Below are 18,556 nucleotides of genomic sequence, written 5' to 3'. Positions count from 1 at the left end.
AAAGGAAATGTATTTAATTTTGTTTGTAATTAGATATTTATGGAGTAAATTGCAATTTTTTTTCCAAATAACACTATCAACTCGACTATTGCAAAAGGTTAACAGAGCTGGACTATAGACGATATCTTTCTGAATAAGGGCCGTAATACATCTATTATTACTGTAATTAAAGCAAGAAGAGAAACAGGTCTGACTGCTGTATTACCAGCATATAATGATGGTGAAGTGGAGAAACTACTTTATTTCTAAGAAGCATTTTAAACCCTGAAGAGATCGCATCCATAACTACAGCAAATTCCTTGAGTTACTGGAATTTTACATTTTGATAAGAACTCAGAATAATTCAATAAAAGCCCTTCATGGTTAAAAAGTTGACTTACTAAAAATATATTATTAGAGAACCATTTATAAAAGAAAAGGGACTTGGATTTAAACAAAATATACTTATTTCAAATATAACATCTATGTGGGGAAAAGTAGTATTTATAAATTAAAGATCAAGAGAGAAGCATTTGTTTATAAAAGATCATTTCAGTGATGAAGTAGTTACAGAGCAGAAGAATTAAAGACCCCCAACCTGAGAAAAGACTAAATGGGGTATAATGTTCCATATAGATGTTGGTTTCTTAAAGTTTATTTTAAAGGTATAATTAAGAGAAGTAAAATCTTTTTCTAAAAGTAAAAACCATTTTCTGTTGTATTCATAACTACAGATTTCTTTATATAATAAGTCTTATTTTCCCATAAATAATTCAAGAGCATATTATAAATGATCTTGTAATGGAAAGAGCTGTAGGTGACCCTCGAGATGACCTCTGCCCTTGTTATCAAGACTGAGAGTCTCGGAGTAACCACTGATTTTATTGAATTTTTTGTGTTAACAATAATTGGGGGGAAATGTATCAAACATCTATCTTCATTTTACACAATCTTTATACCCAAATACCTGCTTTCCTTTTATAAACATCATCTAATTGCTTTTAGTATTCCAGAAATGTACAATCAGACTTCAGTGGTTTCATTCTCCAGAACTGAACTATTACTCTTCCAATATTGATGAAAACTGCTTTGTGGTCTGTTAATATCATGGGAAGAATATTTACTGTAATATCCTCCTTTAAACTTTTAGAAATACTTTTATAATATTTTATATATATACTTTTATAATCAAACCTTCAGTAGCTTTTCTTGTGATGTCATGAGTTTTACCGCCGTTTTATAGCGCTTAGTTATTGGTCGAGACAGTCACATGACATATTACGTTTGGAAGATTTTCGCGCCACGGCAGAGCCCCGCCCTTACGCACACTCAGACGCTCTTTCATTGGTGGACAGTGTGAGCAGATTCGCGCCAGTTTTTGCAGCTGCACTTGAGACAGTGTCTCTGAAACACTGAGTGAAATATATACAAACTTATCTTATAAACTTCACGATTTAACACTTCTGTCAGACACATGGCACCAAAGGATTATATAGCAGAGAAGGGTGAGTTGGAAACTTATCTTCCTTAGACTAAATTAGTGATGGATTCTGTTGAAGTTCGCGAGGATTGCGAGAGAAAAGACTCAAACTGCGAGGAGAAATGTTCAGCATATATTACATATTTTCTGTTGTATATTAGAGATGAATTACATGCAACAACATGTTTCATTTATGACATCTAAACTCGAAAAAATGTTATACATAAAGTATTTGCCTATGAGAGTGCCTAGAGCTGAAATTAGTTTCTTTGATATCTGTGAGGTGTTGTACTGCTTTATTGTATTTGTTTTGTGTAGTTTAATCGAGTTCGTAAATATAAAGTTCTGTCGCGCGTTACTGTTGTTCCTGTTCAGTGCGCGTTCACAACAAATGCCCGGATGGAGTTCCGAACAAAGAGCGGCGCGCACAGAAAGCACGTGGTATTTTGAGCATTCACGTGCTTTTCTATCAAAAGTTTTCGATTAATGATTCCGAACCAAATCACTTGAACTGTCCCGTGCGCGAGCGGTTCTGAGTGGACTGTAAGAAGTCGATTTGTGTGTGTGTGGCCACATGAACAGAACCGACACCACAACGGTTCCGCTGATGTGACTGATATTGAGCTCGGAGTCGCGGTTGGTGTCGATCGACGGGACTATTTAACGGGCGGGTGAGTCGCGGAAGTAGCGCATGCTGTAATAGGGCTCGAGAGCCATGTGCTACTTTGTTTACAAAAACAGCAGGGCGATGGAGTGGCGTTACACGCGCATCAGTTACATCTGCAGTAATATTGTCAACATTAAGAGCAGATTTGATCATCCAGATTGACACAATGGACCCGAGAGTCGCGATCCGGTTCGTAAACGGACACTGATTCAATGTTGTTTTGGTTTTGCTCGTCTGAATGTATTTAACGCACTTTGTCTTCACACGGTTATTTTGTGTTGCTCAGCTGCTGTTAACGTTTAAATATCCTTTTTATTTCGTACGTATTCGTTTGTATGACATGAAAACATCAACACACTCAGTGTGAGAGATGAGTATTAGATTACATTGTCTGAATCGCTAACATTATTAGTGTTTAAATTTGAACTGTTCTCTGGTTTTTGTTTGTTGACGTACATCAATCATCTCTGTGCGGTGGAGGGACTGATCACGTGACTGGTGCACATGTTCATCTCCAGTGAAACTTGTGCAGTTACATCAGTTCAGTTTTATTAGGGCCCGAGCACTGAAAGTGCGGAGGCCCTATTGTTCTTCTAAGGATTACTATTATTATTCTTTTTTTTTCAAGGTTCTCAGTATTTTGGAGTACTTAACATGCGTGAAAACTCTTGAAATTTTGCACACACATCAGAGTGGTCTGCCTGGGCAAAGGACTGGACAAAGTTACGGGGGGGGGGTTGTAAGATTAATACTGCCTCTTTGGGGGTCTGGGTATCTCGGTGAGTATTGATGCTGGCTACCACACCTGGAGTCACGAGTTCGAATCCAGGGCGTGCTGAGTGACTCCAGTCAGGTCTCCTAAGCAACCAAATTGGCCCGGTTGCTAGGGAGGGTAGAATCACATGGGGTAACCTCCTGGTGGTCGCTATAATGTGGCTTTTGCTCTCAGTGGGGCGCATGGTGAGTTATGCGTGGATGCCGCGGAGAATAGCGTGAAGCCTCCACATGCGCTACGTCTCCACGGTAACGCGCTCAACAAGCCACGTGATAAAATGCACGGATTGACGGTCTCAGACCGGAGGCAACTGAGATTCGTCACTACGCCATCACTAGGATTTAGAGCGCATTGGGAATTGGGCATTCCATATTGGGGAGAAAAGGGGAGGGGGGAAAACCTCAGTCGCACCCCCATTTTCACCTACAGTCACCAAAAGGTACATGTATGGTTCTCATCAAGCCGGACAACTTTCATAATTAAAGTTATTAGGTCTGCCCAACAGGAAGTCAACCATTTTGGATTATTTTAATATTGCAGTTTCTGAACTTTTAAATACTCCTCAAAGGGGATTCATGAGACTGTCACCACATTTAGACAACATTATGCCAAGATGTTAAATTGCGAACAGATTTTTTGTATCGAACGGTGTTGCTATGGTGAGGCATTAAACTAATGGTGAAAAATGGGAAACAGAAAGTGTCTATTTTTTGTGTGCAGTGTGTGATTTAGATCAAAATTGAGATGTATGTTTAGTCTTGGGGGCTAATCAAATGGATGTGACTATTTTGGGTCACGGTCATAGCACCACCACCTGGCAGCAGGAAGTGTGGCTCTTACAACAGACTTTAAAATAGTCCTCTTATATTTACTCAAATTGCTTCAAAAATGTTTAGAATAATGGCAAATGCTAAATGCATGTGTCCACCTTGCATTGTTTTCCGACAGCCACTGGGTCGAAATGACGGTTGTGCTTGGGCCCGTCATTGCTGCTTGCAGCTATATTTTTCACTTTCCTCAGATCTGTGCTGATTGTGTTGTTAGTGATGCATGTGATTTTGTGTTTTTCAGAGAAGTGTAAGCGTTTCCTGCAGGAGTTCTACAGTGAGGATGGCTCTGGGAAGAAGGTGTTCAAATACGGCGCTCAGCTGGTGAGATTCTGCCCGTTTCTGCAGCTCATGCAGCGGTGTGTCTGACTCTTGCTAACGTACGTGTGTGTGTGTGTGTGCAGGTGTCAGTGGCTCACCGCGAGCAGGTGGCGCTGGTGGTGGATCTAGATGACGTAGCGGAGGAAGACCCTGAGTTGGTGGAGAGTGTGTGTGAAAATGCCAAACGTTACGTTGCGCTGTTCGCTGATGCTGTTCATGAGCTGCTGCCGGAATACAGAGAACGAGAGGTGTGTGTGTGTGTGTGTGTGTGTGGCAAAAAAAAAAACATCTACACAGTGATGGTAAAACCAAAAATCAATAGTGTGAAATCAGTCGTATAAAAATGTAAAGATGCAGTAAGGTTTGCGTGAGCATTATAGAACATCATTAACTCACTGTGAAAACAATAGAAGTAAAAGAAAACTTCATTATTGAAACACAAACACGTGTTGTTGCAGTGATTTTTCAGGGCCGTGTGTGTTTTTGTAGAAGTGTTGCAGTGATGTCAGTTGTTTTTTGTAGGTGGTGGCGAAGGATGCGCTAGATGTTTATATCGAGCACCGGCTGATGATGGAGACCAGAGGTCACGACCCTGCAGACATGCGTGATTCCCGGAACCAGTATCCATCTGAACTCATGCGAAGATTGTGAGTTACACAAAAACACACACGAGTGAAAAACAAACCTCTGCCATAAACACAGTGCACCTCGTTCATGAAACTTTCATAAATGAGTAAATTGGGTGAAGTTTACGTGTAAAATGGACCTTCTCGAAAACATTCCTTCAGATTCACAAACACTGTGTACAGCGCAGATTAGTTACTTGCATTTAGCAGATGCTTTTATCCAAAGCCACTTACAAATGTCATACAAAGTTTCACAACATCTGCCAAGTTATCGATGTGGCTGGAGTAGTATTGGTGCTAGCGCAGAAGAGTTCGTACATTAAGTGCAATAAGTGTGGGTTGGTTAAGTGCTCGCAGAACAGATGTTTGTTACTTAAATGTATTTTCATGAATTCCGACCATTGGTAAATAGTGCACATTTATTCACAATTATCATAATCCATGGCCATGAAAAATGTAGATTTAGCAAACTGTCCAGTCACGTTAGAGGGCATTCCTTTTTTTCGAGAAAATCAAACAAACTGCGGCACAAATTTTTGCCCCATCCCAAGCGCTTCTGCTGGAGAAATGAAATAAAATGTATGAAGCAGAGTTGGGAATAAACTATTCTTTAAAGAAATAAATGCAAGCATCAAAGAAACTTTTAAAATGTAAAATTGTAATTATGTACCATGCTATTTAAAAATAAAAAAATAAATGTATTGTTTGACATTTTGAAATAACAAATTTTTTATTTAAGGTTAATTTCACTCATTCAGTTATTAATTTAATTTCACTTCTATTTAAATGTAGTCATGACAGTTTGTCTGAAAGAACACAAAACATCTGCATAACTTGCACAAACTTCAACGAACATTTTGAAAATACAAAAATGTATGAATCCGAGAACTTGCGTCAGAACAGATTTATGATTCAGACATTCGTTCTGCCTGTTTTTTTTTTCTTGTGTGTGTGTGTGTGTGAGATTGCTTGTCTTTGTATATTGACTTGCATTAATCATGTGTCATGTGATTTGGCAGTGAGGTGTATTTCCGCCCGCCAACTACGCTGAAGCCGAAGGTGGTGCGTGACGTGAAAGCCGAAAGCATCGGTCAGCTGGTAAACGTCAGGGGCGTCGTCACCAGAGCGACAGAGGTCAAACCCATGATGGCCGTCGCCACGTACACGTGCGATCAGTGTGGCGCCGAGACTTACCAGCCGGTACGTACGTGACTGATGTGAAGAGTCGTTTAACACATTCACGCATGCTTCTGTTAACATGAGTGCTGTTTTTGATGTAAATCAGATCGCCTCACCGAGCTTCACGCCCCTGATCATGTGCCCCAGTCAGGAGTGTGTCACCAACAAATCTGGAGGCCGACTGTACCTGCAGACACGAGGGTCAAAGTTCATCAAGTTCCAGGAACTGCGTATTCAGGAGCATGTGCGTGTGAGATTTAAGCGTCATGTTCGTCTGACAGAATGTGAGTTGTAAAATGTTAACTGTCTGTTGTCTTTGTTGATCTCAGAGTGATCAGGTGCCGGTCGGGAACATTCCTCGCAGTATGACGATTTATGCGCGTGGAGAAAACACACGGGTGGCTCAGCCTGGAGATCATGTGGCCGTTTCTGGAATATTCCTGCCTCTTCTGCGTTCTGGATTCAGACAAGCTGTGCAGGTGACCCCCACACACACACCCTGAGCTACTGCGCTTTCTGAATCTGAACTTAAAGGGTGCGCTCATTCTTAAAATTCTCCACTCGGTTTATGTTGTATAATTGTTTCCACGTGCCGACACCAGCAGCAGGATTCAACGTGCTTTAAGATTATTGTGTGTGATGATGTGCGAGCAGGTCAGTGAATTCGCAGAGGTTCAGACGAGTGAGTGTATCGAGCGCTCTTTCTCCTCTCACATGGGATTTAGGGAAGTTTGATGAATTCATGGATTTTCCAAAAGTACGTATATAGAATACGCTCAACATGCTGTCTCGTCACAGCATCTGCTGCACGCGCTCAATTACTGTCTGCTCGCTTACCATGCACATGTGACAACCAACTGAAAGGGAGTGCAATCATTTATCAAAACTTTTTGTGATTGGGACAGTGACCGACAAATGACCGACACATTATTAGTTTATCAACTATGGTTTCCTGTATTCGATGTCATTTATAGTTATTTATTATAATAATAATAATAATAATGTCATTTTAAATCACAAGTCACACTGTACTTACACCGGTCTCTTTATCAGTGAGTGGAAAATGTATCATCTTCCTCTGTGGGTGTACTCTGTGTGTATGTGTTGCTGTGTGTGTCTATATAGTGTGTATTTGTGTGTGTTTCAGGGTTTGCTGTCGGAGACGTATCTGGAGTGTCACTCTATCACACTGATGAATAAAACTGAAGATGATGAGCTGGGAACTGAAGAACTGACTGATGAAGAGCTCCGACACATCACAGGTACATGACACTGCTTCAGAGTGTGTGTCTTTATTAAGATTGTGTTCTGGAGCTCATCTGGTAGTTTGTTCGCTGGAAAATGAACCCATGCACCCAAAGAATACTTTGAACACACTGTCAGTCACTTTGGATAAACGCTTCTGCCAAATGCATAAAATGTAAATGAAGAGACTCTAGACAAGAGTGTGTGTGTGTGTGTGTGTGTGTGTGTGTGTGTGTCTAGAGGAGGATTTCTATGAGAAGTTGGCGGGTTCGATCGCTCCAGAGATTTACGGTCATGAGGACGTGAAGAAAGCGCTGCTGCTGCTGCTGGTGGGCGGAGTCGAGCAGGCGCCACGTGGGATGAAGATCAGAGGTGAGAATCACGTGTGTGTGTGTGTGTGTGTGTTGTAGGCTTGGGATTAATGCCTTTTCACGCATCAGTAATCAGAATTCTACAGATGATTATCGATCTATATCAGCATTTTTTCAGTTGTAAGTAGGGCTAATCGTTGCACAGTAGTTTTTGTTTCTTCATAGATAGAAACAAACTTTGGTAAAGTGTCTGTGACAGGATAACTTAAAGGGGGTCGCACACCGGACGAGTCTGTCGGATGACATCGTGCTTTCTAAATGAGAAACAGTTATTCTATTTCTTCAATTCCACAGCGCTGCAGAGCGCATCTCGCATAGATTTAAATGAAATTCAACCCAAATCGTTATAAAAGTATATGGATTATTTACTCTAGCCATCACTGGATGATATATTGTGTATGTGTATCTTTCATGTAGACTACATAATGTATTTTCAGGTACAAGTGGATCTTTTTGTGGTTTGACAGCTTGAATGAAACCTGTTCAATAAAGAGAGATTGCATAATAAACATTTTTTTAATCGTTCAGTTTGCGCAGTTACAGCAGTTTCATAAACTAACGTGCAAACTCATCAATAGGGTTGGGAACCGAGAGCCAGTTCTTGTTTCATTCTTTAAAAGATACAGGAATTGTATGATTTTCATGACTTTCGGTTCCATTAACTGTTCTCCAGCGTGCAGTTTTCCACCATTGTGCCTGGAATAACGTCCTGAGATACTCTTGACAGTATTTCCAGCAGCGCTGTCCTCGACCGACCCCACAGTGACTGAGACCGTCAATCTGCGCATCTTATCACGTGACTTGTTGAGCGCGTTACCACAGAGACATAGCACGTGTGGAGGGTTCACGCTATTCTCCGCAGCATCCACACACAACTCGCCACACGCCCCGCTGAGAGCGAGAACCACATTATAGCGACCACGAGGAGGTTACCCCATGTGACTCTACCCTCCCTAGCAACCGGGCCAATTTGGTTGCTTAGGAGACCTGGCTGGAGTCACTCAGCACACCCTGGATTCAAACTCACGACTCCAGGGGTGATAGTCAGCGTCAATACTCGCTGAGATACCCAGACCCCCCGTGTCCTTCAGTATTAAGTAAATGTTCTATCACCCCCTTGTGGTCTCCCAAAGCTATAACATCAGACTACATTAAATGGAAAAACAGCTCGCAGTGAATTTGAAAGCACACAAATTAGGCTTTTAATTTAAATGTTGCTAATTTTATTACATCGACATCTCAAAACGTATCAAGAAAATAACTTGCTGATCAGTAATCGATGTATCGATATTTTATGACTTTCACAGGAACAACATATTTGATTTTTGACATGAACGAAAGTGAGACTGTGAAGGAAACACTTAACAGTCTCTTTAATGGCATGAAATGGGTAATGCTCCTCAATGAAATCTACTTCTCCACAACTCTTTTCTGGAGTCTACTGAAACATATTTGAAAAGAAGTTTTGTCAGTGGAACAATAAAAACACTTTAAACAACAGCACAACCCATTAAAGAGATGAAGTCAATCATGTAAATAAATAAAGAGGGCATGGCTGTGAGTCATGAGTGTATAGCTGTGTGTCGTTATTAATGTGTTCTGTGTTTGTAGGAAACATCAACATCTGTCTGATGGGCGATCCAGGTGTTGCCAAGTCTCAGCTGCTGTCATACATCGACCGCCTCGCCCCGCGCAGTGAGTGACCCTTCATGACATCATAGACAACATCCACCCAACTCGCTCCATCTCGCATGTCTCACTCTGAACTCTGTGTGTGTGTCAGGTCAGTACACGACTGGTCGTGGCTCTTCAGGTGTTGGATTGACAGCTGCAGTGATGCGTGACCCTGTCACCGGGGAGATGACCCTGGAGGGCGGGGCATTAGTGTTGGCTGATCTGGGCGTGTGCTGCATCGATGAGTTTGATAAGATGGCCGACGCCGATCGCACGGCGATTCACGAGGTCATGGAGCAACAGACCATTTCTATCGCCAAGGTAACACAGCAGTCGCACACTCTGGATTCGGTGTTTATGACTCTTAAACTGGAGATTGACACGTTTGTTGTGTTTCTCTCAGGCGGGCATCATGACATCTTTAAACGCACGCTGTTCAATCCTGGCAGCGGCGAACCCGGCGTACGGACGCTACAACCCTCGCAAAACCATCGAACAGAACATCCAGCTGCCCGCGGCGCTGCTGTCACGATTCGACCTGCTGTGGCTCATTCAGGACAAACCTGACACGGACAACGACCTACGACTTGCGCAACACATCACATACGTGCACCAGCACTGTAAACAACCGCCAACACACTTCAACCCCATAGACATGAAACTCATGAGGTGATTTTAATGCATCCGTGTGTTACGGAAACAGAACGTCAGTGATCTGATCTCAAATATTTTATTATTTTAGTCTCACCACAAATGTGCCACTTTTGTGTTTATTTTCAAATCACATTTATGATCCCATTTTACACCTGTATTTAAAGGAATATTCCGGGTTCAATACAAGATAAGTTCAATCAACAGCATTTGTGTCATAATATTGATTACCACAAATATTAATTTCGACTCGTTCCTCCTTTTCTTTAAATGTGTGTTCCAGTGAGACACTTACAATGGAAGTCAATGGGGTCAATTTTTGGAGGATTTAAAGACAGAAATGTGAAGCTTATAATTTTATAAAAGCACTTACATTAATTCTTCTGTTAAAACTCGTGTGTTATTTCAGCTGTAAAGTTGCTTTATGGTTGTTTTAGGGTTTGTTCACATTACATCGTCATGGCAACAAAGTAGTAAAATTGGCTCCAACTTTCCACAGATGCTTTTTTTTAAAGAAAAGGAGGGACGAGTCGGAATTCATATTTGTGGTAATCAACATTATGAGCTAAATGCTTGATTGAACTTCACTTGTATTGAACCCAGAATATTTCTTTAAGACCCAGATCGCACATGCCCCCAACATACAACCCTGTCTCACATCCTGTCTGTCTGTCTGTCTGTAGGCGTTACATCAGTAAGTGTAAACAGAAGCAGCCGGTGATTCCCGAGTCTCTGTCTGATTACATCACAGCTGCATATGTTGAGATGAGGAAAGAGGCGCGAGTCAGTAAAGACACCACATTCACTTCAGCGAGAACACTGCTGTCAATCCTGCGCCTCTCCACTGCACTGGTGAGAGGCGCGCACACACGTTCATCTAATTATGCAAATGAGGATGTATCATATTGACCTGCAAAGACAAAATGCAGTAACTACACATTCTGTCATTGAGTTATGAGTGAACTTGACTCTGATCTGCCCTGTGACAGACGGGTGAACTGTGATCAGATTCAGAGAAAACAGTGACATGATTTTATAATCCTTCAAAAGACTTTAAAGGTGTGTTTCTCATTAACGACAAAAATACTGAAAGTGGGTGAGTGTGGAGTCATAATTAGTCAGATTTTACTATCTTTTGTAAACTATTTTGTTTCACAATCACACACACACTCTGTCCCTTGTGTATGTCCTGTGTGTGGTAAAGTGCTTACAGTGCAGGTAGTGTGTGTGTGTGTCCTACTGCAGTGTGTGCACTTGACTCACACACAGGATCGGTGCTACTCTCACACACATGGTGTTTTGCTGTTAACCCAGTGCAATGACCTGACGGCTGGTCTGATGTAGCTGATGGTGTTAAAAGTGCTGTTTGTGCAGGTAGCTGCATGAATATCTACTGTAGAAACGGCACTTCACGACACACATGGCTGTTTTCACGTCTCTCCAGCTGAGGGGTTTGGGTTAGTTAGGGTTATAGTGAGTTATGTCTGTCTCTCAGGTGACGTGTTGCTGCCTGAAGCACTTGAGATCCACAATGCCGAGCGCTTGTCTGTTGTCGTGGTGACGATCAGCTTTGCGGGGTGGGCAGTCAGCCTCAGATCTCGCCGCTGTGCAAACCCATGCAAAACTGATCGTGCGCGATGCACTGCACAGATGCTAAACTTATGCGGACGGTTTGTAGAGACTAGCTGATGTTGAGAGGCCGAGACTTGAGCAGTTGCCAGCTTTCCCAGAAGGCATTGCACTTGTCTCGGTCTGACAGTACCGGCACAACGCACAGTTTGATCATTGAGGATGACATCATGAACTACTAGAGCAGCACAATGCTGAAGAGGAAGGCTGTGCTCGTGAGGGCATTTTCAGCTCACGATCATAAATGACAAATCATGTTCTGCTTAAATCTAACATGATTGTGTGAAGGTCAGGGTTTGGAGGTTTCATTAACTCTGGGATTTCCTCGTGTGTGTGTGTGTGTGTGTCTTCAGGCTCGTCTGCGGATGGTGTCTGTTGTGGAGAAGGAGGACGTTAATGAAGCGATGAGACTGATGGAGATGAGCAAAGACTCACTGCAGACTGACAAAACCAACAACGCCAGGTACACACACACTTACAGTGCATCCGGAAAGTATTCACAGCGCTTCACTTTTTCCACATTTTGTTATGTTACAGCCTTATTCCAAAATGGATTAAATTCATTATTTTCCTCAAAATTCTACAAACAATACCCCATAATGACAACATGAAAGAAGTTTGTTTGAAATCTTTGCAAATTTATTAAAAAAAAAAAGAAAAAAAAAATCACATGTACATAAGTATTCACAGCCTTTGCTTAATACTTTGTTGAAGCACCTTTGGCACCAATTACAGCCTCAAGTCTTTTTGAGTATGATGCTACAAGCTTGGTACACCTATTTTTGGGCAGTTTCTCCCATTCTTCTTTGCAGGACCTCTCAAGCTCCATCAGGTTGGATGGGGAGCGTCGGTGCACAGCCATTTTCAGATCTCTCCAGAGATGTTCAATCGGGTTCAAGTCTGGGCTCTGGCTGGGCCACTCAAGGACATTCACAGAGTTGTCCCGGAGCCACTCCTTTGTTATCTTGGCTGTGTGCTTAGGGTCATTGTCCTGTTCGAAGATGAACCTTCGCCCCAGTCTGAGGTCCAGAGCGCTCTGGAGCAGGTTTTCATCAAGGATGTCTCTGTACATTGCTGCATTCATCTTTCCCTCAATCCTGACTAGTCTCCCAGTTCCTGCCGCTGAAAAACATCCCCACAGCATGATGCTGCCACCACCATGCTTCACTGTAGGGATGGTATTGGCCAGGTGATGAGGGGTGCCTGGTTTCCTCCAGACATGACGCTTGCCATTCAGGCCAAAGAGTTCAATCTTTGTTTCTCATGTTCTGAGAGTCCTTCAGGTGCCTTTTACTGAGGAGTGGCTTCCGTCTGGCCACTCTACCATACAGGCCTGATTGGTGGAGTTCTGCAGAGATGGTTGTTCTTCTGGAAGGTTCTCCTCTCTCCACAGAGAAATGCTGGAGCTCTGTCAGAGTGACCATCGGGTTCTTGGTCACCTCCCTGACTAAGGCCCTTCTCCCTCGATCGCTCAGTTTGGCCAGGCGGCCAGCTCTAGGAAGAGTCCTGGTGGTTCCAAACTTCTTCCATTTACGGATGATGGAGGCCACTGTGCTCATTGGGACCTTCAATGCTGCAGAAATTTTTCTGTACCCTTCCCCAGATCTGTGCCTCGATACAATCCTGTCTCAGAGGTCTACAGACAGTTCATTGGACTTCATGGCTTGGTTTGTGCTCTGACATGCACTGTTAACTGTGGGACCTTATATAGACAGGTGTGTGCCTTTCCAAATCATGTCCAATCAACTGAATTTACCACAGGTGGACTCCAATCAAGTTGTAGAAACATCTCAAGGATGATCAGTGGGAACAGGATGCACCTGAGCTCAATTTTGAGTGTCATGGCAAAGGCTGTGAATACTTATGTACATGTGATTTATTTCATTTTTTATTTTTAATAAATTTGCAAAGATAAACAAACTTCTTTCACGTTGTCATTATGGGGTATAGTCCATTACATTTGCCTCAGTAACATTATTTTTTTTTTTTTTTTTTAACACTTGATTTTCTCCCTTTTTCTGCCCAATTCCCAATACGCTCTAAGTCCTCGTGGTGGCATAGTGACGCCTCAATCCAGGTTGCGGAGGACATTGTTTTTGATGTGCAATGAAGGCAGATATTTCAGCATACATAATTAATGCTGTCTGGCCTTTATTGACCTCTGTTTTTAAATATACATATTCTAATATCAATGCATATAAATCCATGTAATATCAAGGTTATTTGTGAATACCTTTTGCTCTGCCAATCACGTGTTTGATTACTGCAGCACATTGTGTTTTGAAGGTCAACCGAGAACACGCTCTGAACTTGAGCCTAAACTTGATTCCAAACAGACAGTGTATAAAAATCATGGTCTGAATTGTTTTGTCACTGTATGTCAGGTCCTGTGCATTGTGTCCTCTGCCATTTAAATATTTTAAAAACCTGCCATAAGACGCACACGCTTTCTGTGGCCATTGTGTGCAGAACAGACCCAATTGTATGTTTTTCTGTGTTTACACTGATCAGCCACAACATTAAAACCACCTGCCTAATATCGTGTAGGTCCCCCTCGTGCCACCAAAACAGCTCTGACCCGTCGAGACATGGACTCCACAAGACCTCTGAAGATGTCCTGTGGTATCTGGCACCAAGATGTTAGCAGCAGATCCTTTAAGTCCTGTAAGTTGCAAGGTCGGGCCTCCATGGATTGGACTTGTTGGTCCAGCACATCCCATAGATGCTCAAGATACTTAATCAGATCGAGATCTGGGGAATTTGGAGGCCAAGTCAACACCTTGAACTCTTTGTCATGTTCCTCAAACCATTCCTGAACAATTTTTGCGGTGTGGCAGGGCGCATTATCCTGCTGAAAGAGGCCACTGCCATTATGGATTACCGTTGCCATGTAGGGGGGTACGTGGTCTGCAACAATCTTTAGGTAGGTGATACGTGTCAAAGTAACATCCACATAAATGCCAGGACCCAAGGTGTCCCAGCAGAACATTGCCCAGAGCATCACACCGCCTCCGCCGGCCTGCCTTCTTCCCATAGTGCATCCTGCTGCCATCTCTTCCCTAGGTAAACGACGTACACGCACCCGACCATCCACGTGATCTAAAAGAAAGTATGATTCATCAGACCAGGCCACCTTCTTCCATTGCTCCATGGTCCAGTTCTGACGCTCACGTGCCCATTGTAGGCAATTTCGGCAGTGGACAGGGGTCCACATGGGCACTCTGACCGGTCTGCAGCTACGCAGCCCCATATGCAGCGATGCACTGTGTGTTCTGACACCTTTCCATGATGGCCAGCATTACATTTTTCAGCAATTGTGCTACAGTAGCTCTTCTGTCTGATAGGACCAGACGGGCTAGTCTTCGCACCCCATGCGTTACAATGAGCCTTGGGCGCCCATGACCCTGTCGCCGGTTCACTGGTTGTCCTTCCTTGGACCACTTTTGGTGGGTACTAACCACTGCATACTGGGAACACCCCACAAGACCTGCCGTTTTGGTGATGCTCTGACCCAGTTGAGCCATCACAATTTGGCCCTTGTCAAAGTCGCTCGGATCCTTACGCCTGCCCATTTTTCCTGCTTCCAACACATGAAATTCAAGAACTGACTGTTCACTTGCTGCCTAATATATCCCACCCCTTTACAGGTGCCATTGTAACGAGATAATCAATGTTATTCACTTCACCTGTCAGTGGTTTTAATGTTGTGGCTGATCAGTGTATGTGCATTTCTACATGTAAATTTTACTTGTTTTTTATTTATTCTTATGGTTTTCCATGTACAGCACTTTGGTCTACTTGTGTAGTTTTTAAAGTGCTTTAAATTTGAGATGTCACAATATAAGCCACAGAACACACTGAACTAAGACTCCATGCTGACATTCGTTTAAATAGAAATGGTGATGTTAGGTGTTAATTCAGAATGGTAAACCGAAGCAAAATCCTGCTTTATGTATCATTTGATCTAAGATATCGTTTGTTTTTGGTGTAGGGCTCAGCGTCCAGCGGATGTGATCTTCTCTCTGTTGCGTGAGCTGGCGGGTGAAGGGTCTGTGAAGTCCATCCGTATGTCGGAGGCGGAGCAGCGCTGTGTGTCTCGTGGTTTCACTCCTGTGCAGTTCCAGTCGGCTCTGGACGAATACGAGGAGCTGAACGTGTGGCAGATCAACCAGGCGCGCTCACGCATCACGTTTGTGTAAATACTGATCAGATTGTGATGTCACTGAACATCATTGAACGTCACAAAGTCTCTTTCTGACCTGTTTATCTTTTCTCTAATGTTATTCTCATTGCAGATTGTGCTCATGTTTTGCTTTTTAATCTTAAACTCTGTAAATAGACTTTGTGTTTCACTTGTGTTTGTAGAGGTGATTTTACAGTCACTTCTGCTAAAAAAAAAAAAAAACATGCAGAAATCCATTTAAAAATGTAATATTAAAGTGTTTCAGATCAGCAGAGAAAACCATACAGACTGGTTGAGGGTTTGAGTTCTTGTGGGATTTTATTTAATAAAATGCATTTTTTCAGAAGTGTTGAGTTATTTGTCCTGAACTCTGACATGAATAACTGATCAGATTAATCTAGACAACTATCAGTCTATTTTAATGTGTGTTGTAGAGATCTGTACGGGCCTTAATGAAACCTGGACAGAACAATACTGTCAGATTTAAACCTGAAATCACTGTAATATTTTACTGTATAAGTAACACTGTGTATATATATATATATATATATATATCTTAGAATATAAGTATCAAACACTGTGTGTATATATATATATACTAATATATAAGTATCAAGCACTGTATATATATAAAGTATATAAGTATCTAACACTGTATGTATATATATATATATCTTAGTATTTAAGTATCTAACACACATATACAGGTGCATCTCAATAAATTAGAATGTCGTGGAAAAGTTCATTTATTTATTTTTATATATATATATATATACACACAGGTGCATTTCAATAAATTAGAATGTTGTGGAAAAGTTCATTTATTTCAGTAATTCAACTCAAATTGTGAAACTCGTGTATTAAATAAATTCAATGCACACAGACTGAAGTAGTTTAAGTCTTTGGTTCTTTTAATTGTGATGATTTTGGCTCACATTTAACAAAAACCCACCAATTCACTATCTCAAAAAATTAGAATACATAAGACCAATAAAAAAATCATTTTTAGTGAATTGTTGGCCTTCTGGAAAGTATGTTCATTTACTGTATATGTGCTCAATACATGGTAGGGGCTCCTTTTGCTTTAATTACTTCCTCAATTCGGTGTGGCATGGAGGTGATCAGTTTGTGGCACTGCTGAGGTGGTATGGAAGCCCAGGTTTCTTTGACAGTGGCCTTCAGCTCATCTGCATTTTTTGGTCTCTTGTTTCTCATTTTCCTCTTGACAATACCCCATAGATTCTCTATGGGGTTCAGGTCTGGTGAGTTTGCTGGCCAGTCAAGCACAACAACACCATGGTCATTTAACCAACTTTTGGTGCTTTTGGCAGTGTGGGCAGGTGCCAAATCCTGCTGGAAAATGAAATCAGCATCTTTAAAAAGCTGGTCAGCAGAAGGAAGCCTGAAGTGCTCCAAAATTTCTTGGTAAACGGGTGCAGTGACTTTGGTTTTCAAAAAACACAATGGACCAACACCAGCAGATGACATTGCACCCCAAATCATCACAGACTGTGGAAACTTAACACTGGACTTAAAACAACTTGGGCTATGAGCTTCTCCACCCTTCCTCCAGACTCTAGGACCTTGGTTTCCAAATGAAATACAAAACTTGCTCTCATCTGAAAAGAGGACTTTGGACCACTGGGCAACAGTCCAGTTCTTCTTCTCCTTAGCCCAGGTAAGACACCTCTGACGTTGTCTGTGTTTCAGGAGTGGCTTAACAAGAGGAATACGACAACTGTAGCCAAATTCCTTGACATGTCTGTGTGTGGTGGCTCTTGATGCCTTGACCCCAGCCTCAGTCCATTCCTTGTGAAGTTCACCCAAATTCTTGAATCGATTTTGCTTGACAATCATAAGGCTGCGGTTCTCTTGGTTGGTTGTGCATCTTTTTCTTCCACACTTTTTCCTTCCACTCAACTTTCTGTTAACATGCTTGGATACAGCACTCTGTGAACAGCCAGCTTCTTTGGCAATGAATGTTTGTGGCTTACCCTCCTTGTGAAGGGTGTCAATGATTGTCTTCTGGACAACTGTCAGATCAGCAGTCTTCCCCATGATTGTGTAGCCTAGTGAACCAAACTGAAAGACCATTTTGAAGGCTCAGAAAACCTTTGTAGGTGTTTTGAATTGATTAGCTGATTGGCATGTCACCATATTCTAATTTGTTGAGATAGTGAATTGGTGGGTTTTTGTTAAATGTGAGCCAAAATCATCACAATTAAAAGAACCAAAGACTTAAACTACTTCAGTCTGTGTGCATTGAATTTATTTAATACACGAGTTTCACAATTTGAGTTGAATTACTGAAATAAATGAACTTTTCCATGACATTCTAATTTATTGAGATGCACCTGTATATATATATATATATATATATATATATATATATATATATAGGTGCTGGTCATATAATTAGAATATCATCAAAAAGTTGATTTATTTCACTAATTCCATTCAAAAAGTGAAACTTGTATATTATATTCATTCATTACACACAGACTGATATATTTCAAATGTTTATTTCTTTTAATTTTGATGATTATAACTGACAACTAAGGAAAATCCCAAATTCAGTATCTCAGAAAATTAGAATATTACTTAAGACCAATACAAAGAAAGGATTTTTAGAAATCTTGGCCAACTGAAAAGTATGAACATGAAAAGTATGAGCATGTACAGCACTCAATACTTAGTTGGGGCTCCTTTTGCCTGAATTACTGCAGCAATGCGGCGTGGCATGGAGTCGATCAGTCTGTGGCACTGCTCAGGTGTTATGAGAGCCCAGGTTGCTCTGATAGTGGCCTTCAGCTCTTCTGCATTGTTGGGTCTGGCATATCGCATCTTCCTCTTCACAATACCCCATAGATTTTCTATGGGGTTAAAGTCAGGCGGGTTTGCTGGCCAATTAAGAACAGGGATACCATGGTCCTTAAACCAGATACTGGT

At 41.8% G+C, this 18,556-nt stretch overlaps 1 protein-coding gene across 2 annotated transcripts; it reads left to right on the top strand.

Annotated features, from left to right (window-relative positions):
• Nucleotides 1-1,323: 1,323 nt before the first annotated feature.
• On the top strand, nucleotides 1,324-15,953 carry mcm7 (minichromosome maintenance complex component 7). Of its 2 annotated transcripts, none has more exons than XM_051658670.1 (15): nucleotides 1,324-1,484; nucleotides 3,973-4,052; nucleotides 4,133-4,297; nucleotides 4,572-4,696; nucleotides 5,695-5,875; nucleotides 5,961-6,098; nucleotides 6,184-6,333; nucleotides 7,002-7,116; nucleotides 7,340-7,471; nucleotides 9,082-9,165; nucleotides 9,254-9,465; nucleotides 9,548-9,813; nucleotides 10,479-10,647; nucleotides 11,778-11,887; nucleotides 15,416-15,953. In XM_051658670.1, the coding sequence occupies exons 1-15, from the start codon at nucleotides 1,454-1,456 to the stop codon at nucleotides 15,621-15,623; spliced, it is 2,166 nt and encodes a 721-aa protein (XP_051514630.1). In that variant the 5' UTR covers nucleotides 1,324-1,453; the 3' UTR covers nucleotides 15,624-15,953. The 2 variants fall into 2 exon arrangements, with proteins under 2 accessions (XP_051514630.1, XP_051514632.1); XM_051658672.1 differs by lacking the exon at nucleotides 1,324-1,484 and adding an exon at nucleotides 1,871-2,315.
• The last annotated feature ends 2,603 nt before the right edge of the window (nucleotides 15,954-18,556 follow it).

This window comes from Myxocyprinus asiaticus, chromosome 27 (assembly GCF_019703515.2).
Source record: "Myxocyprinus asiaticus isolate MX2 ecotype Aquarium Trade chromosome 27, UBuf_Myxa_2, whole genome shotgun sequence".
Taxonomy (NCBI): Eukaryota; Metazoa; Chordata; class Actinopteri; order Cypriniformes; family Catostomidae; genus Myxocyprinus; species Myxocyprinus asiaticus.
Note: the sequence above shows the minus strand (reverse complement) of the source record. Positions and strands in the feature narration are given on the sequence as shown.